We start from the raw sequence: 6,721 nt of genomic DNA on the forward strand, positions 1-6,721 counted from the left end.
TCGAGCAGAGGCCGCGTATGTGTGCATGTGTGTGTGTGTGTGTGTGTCTGCTGAGTGGCCGTCAACACGCAGCGACGACGCGAGAGGAGCACAGCGACGAGCGCAACTCCCACTCAAGCACTTCGCTCCGACAGCAGCGCATGCGTGCGAGTGCAATGACAGCAAGCACCACAGCACACTTAATTGCCATCACGCTCTCTCTCTCTCTCTCACCAACACACAGACACACTCGCACTCGCATACAACTTCCCCCGTTGCCGTTGCTTTTCCCAATTGAAAATGTGAGTTGAATTTTTGTTTCCAGCACAAATTCAACAGCTGCCGCACTGCTCACTCCTGTGCGTTGGCATTGCGATGTCTCTTCGATACGCTGGCTCACTCGCACTTGTGGCGAACAAGTTGGAAAACTGGTTTCCCGCTGCCATTCGTCGTTGCTGCTGTTGTGTTTGTCGCTGTCGCTGCTGCTGCCGCTGCTGCCGTTTTGCCGCCGCAGCTCGCCAAGTTCCCTCACAATTTCCAACACAGAATTCAGTTCGTCGTCGCCTGTCTTACGTTGCGCACACACTCAATCCGCGTTGCGCTGCAGTTTCACAGTTACACACAGTTACAGCTAACAGCTAGCTACAACTACAAAAGAGAACTCGCGTGACTTACACACATACACACACACACACTAACAGATTCTACTGCCTATGCGTGTGTGTTGCATTTACACCGTTACACAGTTTTATATATACACACAAAGTGTTTACTTTAGTGCGAAAAATGCTGCAAAATTCATAAGTGTCTCAAGTGCTAACAAGTGCCGCGATCCACCAAAAAAGATACAATATCCATCAGATACAAATTATCTGCTGTGTTTTTAACTCTCTCTCTCTCCAATACACACTCTCTCCAAAGCAAAAAAGCTTTGCCAAAATGCTTGTCGGCTCACATCCGTATCTATGCAATGGCGTTCTGCCGCCTGTCTCCGCTGTTGTTGCTCCCAATAGTAACAACAACAACAACAATAACAACACAGCCACGGCAACGGCAACAGCAACAACAACGACGAGTAACAAAAGTGCCGCCGGCTCAGCAACGGATTTCTCCATAGCTGCAATCATGGCACGCGAGGATGCCTCCAGTCGGGAGTCCTCAGTGCGCAGTGCAAGTAAGTTGATAAACGAAATGATAAAGGGAGGAAGCTCCAATATAAATTGTAGTTGACAACGGCAGCATATGTTTAAAGTATCTTTAGCAAACTTAAAGTACTTCTTAAAGCTTAATGCAATTAACGCACATCGATTTAGCCAGCGAAATCTTTGCTTAATTAGAGAGATCTGACGTTTTAACAGTCAGTTCTTTTTATTCACTCTATTCTATTCACACGGAATAGAAATCAAAAAGTTTCAAAGCTCATTGCGTCATGTAATTAACCCCATATTAGCAGCAATTAAACTGTAGCACCAATTATCAGCTGCTGTGCTAGCAAAGTGCCTACAACTGAAGCCGTCGGCTTGCTTGCAAATTAGTAACTGTTTAAGTCCTATTAGAATATTGCTTTGCAAAGTGCACTTGCCTTTCAGCTGCAACAAATTAAATTGTTGCCACAATTACTCAACACATATATACAGAGAGGAACACTAAAGTTGCTGTCGCTTGGCGTTGCAATAGAAGAACAAGACAATCTATAATTATAATGCACAATTAACGGTCGGTCAATCGCTGCAATCAGAGTCCAACTTGTACTCGTATATAGGAAAAACGTGTTTGCAACTAGCCGACGGCATCCGCGATTAAATATACGCCCAAGAGGGGGGGGGATAAGAAGGGTGTGGTGGGGGCTGGCACACACAACGGCAATAATATTCGAAATTCAAATCACTTATTGAACTTTTGTACTAGTTTTGCGTATTCCGATTAGTTGCAAAACACAAAAAATTTAAATATTCATTGATGGCAATCAAGCAAAACAAAAAGCAGCTAACAAAAGCTGCTAATTATGTTAATTAGCGTTCACAATTTTTATTAATTTTACGAGGCGCAAAAATCAGCGACGGCAAATGCCAATGCTTCAAATTATTTATTAAATGTATGCATAAATATATACTTTATTTATGCATTTCTTGAGGCGACTCGTTTTTTTTTTTCACTGTGTGTTGACTCAAGCTGCGACAATACACACAAAAATAAATTTGAGTTTTTGTGCCGACTTTGCATTTTAACACCCAAAGGGCAAAGGCGTCGGTCGGTCTTTCAGTCGATGCAGAGCACACTATAATATTAAAGCTTATTAATTTTAAGCAGCAACTCGAACAAAGCAAATCAGCAGCAGCTCTATAAAGTCGTTAAAACATTTATAGAAATTTTCAAACATAATATAATGACTACAATGATTATGATTGCTGTTGTGAGACACCTTGAAACGAAGCGACTCGGTTGAAGAATACGTATTGAAGAGTGCCAATTAAGCGGCAATTATTCCACTGTAAATGGAAACGTAACGGAAATTACATATGACGCCGCAGACAATGAGGCGACGACAACGTTCTGTCGTGTCGAGAAGTTTTCAATTTTCTTGTGTCTTGTGTCACTGCAAGCAACATGTTGCGAGAGAGTGCAATTAATTAGCAACATGTTGCCGAAACAAATGGACTGCAGAATTACATGTACTTTCATTCAATTTGCAGCCGCTGCATTCATTTAATTTTCAATTTACTAACTCTTGATGTTTTTTCGTTGTTTCTTTTTGCTACTTCCCAGGTCCCATTTCGGTTGAGGATGAGGTTGACGTTGATGTTGTTGACTGCAGCGATGCTGAAGAGCCGCCAACAAAGGCGCGTCGTCTTAACCACCATCATCATCATCATCACAATCACAATCACACCAGCAACAATAACAACCACAGCAACAACAACAACAACAACAACAACAGTGTGGCACACATCAATTCGAATCACAAGAGTCGCCAAAGCAACGGCGCCAACAATTCAGCGACTGAATCGCAGCTAAACACAAGCTCCACAAGCAGCCAAGGACGCTGCTCGACGCCACCGCAATCGCCGGGCACCGAGGACAGCGAGGAGCGTTTGACACCCGAACCGGTGCAGAAGGCACCAAAAATTGTTGGTTCCTGTAATTGTGATGATCTCAAGCCGGTGCAATGCCATTTGGAGACCAAAGAGCTGTGGGATCGCTTTCACGAATTGGGCACCGAGATGATCATTACCAAAACTGGAAGGTAAGCAAAATTGGCATTTACTTAAACTGAGGGGGAAGGAAAAACAGTGAAGTGGAATGCAGCAGACAATTTCTAATTATATTCCAACACATCGTGTGTGTTTAGTTATCTCTTTTTGTGCAACTGTTGTCAGCTCACATTTCACATTTCCGTTGCACTTTGCGTATCCCCCCTCGCACCTTGACTCACTTCTAAGCATAGCAAATTTTTGCAATGTCAACACAAATTTCATGCAGTCGTCACATAAAAGAAACCATTAAACTGTGTGCGGTCCCCAGGATACAGATTCTCTACCTGTGTCTCGACCGCATTTTCTGCAACATGAGGAGAGATTTCTTTTTGGTTGCTCGTTTTTCGTTTTCGTTTTGTCGTTTTCTGGGCGTAGCTCTTGTCAGCAGGATAGGGCAGGACACAATGACCACGGGTTGTCCACACCTAGCTCCCACTGACCACACACACACACACATAGCTGAACTAGTGAACTAGTTTGTGGACCCAGGAGAGGAGGACACACGCACACACTCAATCTGTGCCCTTTAATGATATTGTAAAAATCACACCTTAGAGCACACGCAGACACACAAACAGGGCGGTCCCTGGGCCATTCTTTTAAGGCCAGGTTATGTCACACGCAGGCTTAGAACGCATTAAAACCACAGGATGCCATAGCTAAAGAGTTTGTTCCCCCTTTTGTGTGCACTTGTCAAAGCAGCCAACAAAAAAATAGAGAATAATACCAGTAATAATAATATTCCCTCTTTCTAAGGGGGGGTTATAAATTAAAGTATTTACTAGAAAGTGTGTGTGGCTCTCTGACTTTAATTAATAACAAACAAGGAGAAATCTTTGTGTACAAAACGAAAATCTTATTTTTATATTTATCCCTCTCTCTCTCTTTCTCTCTCGTTTTGCAGACGCATGTTCCCCACGGTGCGCGTTTCATTCTCGGGCCCGTTGCGTCAGATACAACCTGCCGATCGTTATGCCGTGCTGCTGGACATAATACCAATGGACTCGAAACGCTATCGTTATGCATATCATCGGTCTGCGTGGCTGGTGGCTGGCAAGGCAGACCCAGCGCCTCCGGCCCGTCTCTATTCCCATCCAGACAGCCCCTTCAGCTGCGAGGCGCTGCGCAAACAAGTTATCTCCTTTGAGAAGGTCAAGCTGACTAATAACGAAATGGATAAGAACGGACAGGTGAGTTGACTTCAGGCTAAGCAAAAACAGAAAAATACAAGACAGACTTTCAGGCAGACAGCCAGATAGAAAGAGAGAGAGAAAGAGAGAGTAGAGAGTAAGGTAGATTGATATCTGAGTCTTGGCATTGAGAATCGAGATTGTAGGCGCGATAGACGCGTGTTAAATGATTGATAATTGTGCCTGGCTTAACGCTGAGCAATGCAATAAAAATGTGCATAATATGCAAGCAACAGTTGCATTTCATATGAGTAGAGAGAAGCTTTAAGTATATACTAAACTTACGTTTTTTTAAATTCATCAAAGTTTAAGCTAATTCAAATGAAAATTTGACAGTTTAGCCAATAAGTTTTTATTCATTCAAGTTCCTAATAAACTAAAAGAACTTAGGAATTTGAGTAATCTAATTTATATGTAGATCAAAGCTAATTTTAAAACAGTTTGGCGAAAACTTTTCTGCAAATATAAATAACCAAAGACAACTTAAGAATTTGACTGATCCAGTTTTATATAGATGATTATCTTATGCTAATTTAAAAGGCAGTTCAGCAAAAATATTTCTATAAATCAAAGTCCCTTTAAAACCTCAACTAACTTGAAAATTTTCCCGATTCTTTTTCCCCTCTTCACAGATTGTGCTCAACTCGATGCATCGCTATCAGCCGCGCATTCATTTGGTGCGCCTGGCACATGGCCAGAGCATTCCCAGCAATCCCAAGGAGCTGCAGGATCTGGACCACAAGACCTATGTGTTTCCGGAGACAGTATTCACGGCTGTCACCGCCTATCAGAATCAGCTGATTACCAAATTGAAAATCGACTCAAATCCGTTTGCCAAGGGTTTCCGTGACTCGTCGCGTCTCACCGACTTCGATCGCGATCCCATGGAAGCATTGCTGCTGGAGCAGCAATTGCGTTCCCCGTTGCGTCTGTTCCCCGATCCCCTGATGCAACAGTTTGCCGCCCAACAAGGTGGCGCCGATCCCGCCTCGATGGCGTTGTTCGAGAAGGCGCGTCAGCATCTGCAAATGTTTGGCGGCAATTCACCGTACGCCCAGCTCATGATGCCGCAAATGTATCAAGCTGCCGCCGCTGCACCCCCGCCACCTGGTCTGGGCGCCTTTCACATGTTCCAGCAGCAATGGCCGCAGCTAACCGCCGGCTTTTTGGCCAGCGCCAATCAGCAGGCGGCCGCCGCTCAAGCCGCTGCCCAAGCGCAGGCGCAAGCTCAGGCCGCTGCCGCAGCGATGGCGGCGAATCGCACACCACCGCCACCGCCCACAGCCTCCACCCCCTCGTCCACATCGTCGGGATCGCCGTCGCCCGATATGCGACCTCGGCAATTTCAACGCTTCAGTCCATATCAGCTGCCAGCGCAGTCAGCGCCGCCGCCGCCGCCACATGGAGCGGGATCGCCGCCAGCGGCCGCCTCTCGCAGCCCCGCCCACTAGACAAACCAGGCTGGCATTTGCCCAAAAACAGTATTAATCCAAAAAAGAAGAAGAATGCAAAAGAAAAAACTCAACAAAGTAAATGTTATAAATTATTTGTTATACACTCTATCTATCTATCTCGTTCTCTCCTCTTTTCTGTCAACTCTCGTTTCTTTTTGTTGTATAAAATTTCATTTTCGACCCATGTACAGTTAAAATGTTGCGCTAGTAAATTTTTGTGTAAATTAGTTAAAACATATTGTAAAAATGTTTCAATGTTGTTCGAAAACTCATCTCAGTGTAAAGTTTAAAGCAAAATTCTAAAAAATCAAAAACAACAAAAAAAAAAATAAATCTGCTTCATCTTTGTAAACACTAAACGTTAGTTATGCTATCTATAAATATAAATAAATTAATAATATATTCATAGTATTAACATAAATTCATAGACGCTTCAGTTAGTTTTATTTATATGAAAATTCTAATTTAAGTCGAAACAAGAAAATACAAAGAAAATTCAACTAAAATAATACATATGTATATGTTTATTCAATGTGAACAAACACACAAAAAACTATTTAAAGAAAATTTATTAAACAAAAACAAAAAAAACTACAAAACATAAAAACACAATAAAAGTATAAATATGTGAATCAAATATGTCTCGCAATGATTTTTTTATTGAGTAAAATGTGTGAGAAAGTCGAAATCAGGAAATTTCGAATCTCTCTAGGCAACCGAAAATAATCTCTACTCGGATTAACATTCTCGTTCAGCTCGTTATCCTTAAAGCCTCCACATAAATTAGAGTCCCAAAAAATGCACTTGACTTGCCAACTAGGCAAATATCCTGTGCTCCTTTTTT

General features: G+C 42.8%; 1 protein-coding gene across 1 annotated transcript; it reads left to right on the plus strand.

The window, feature by feature from the left end:
• The first annotated feature begins 546 nt into the window (after nt 1-546).
• Nucleotides 547-6,264, plus strand: LOC132798472 (T-box protein H15). The gene is made up of 4 exons (XM_060810337.1): nt 547-1,153; nt 2,746-3,223; nt 4,138-4,423; nt 5,056-6,264. The coding sequence occupies exons 1-4, from the start codon at nt 919-921 to the stop codon at nt 5,872-5,874; spliced, it is 1,818 nt and encodes a 605-aa protein (XP_060666320.1). The 5' UTR covers nt 547-918; the 3' UTR covers nt 5,875-6,264.
• Nucleotides 6,265-6,721: the final 457 nt, after the last annotated feature.

The sequence above is a fragment of the Drosophila nasuta genome, chromosome 2L, assembly GCF_023558535.2.
Source record: "Drosophila nasuta strain 15112-1781.00 chromosome 2L, ASM2355853v1, whole genome shotgun sequence".
NCBI lineage: Eukaryota > Metazoa > Arthropoda > Insecta > Diptera > Drosophilidae > Drosophila > Drosophila nasuta.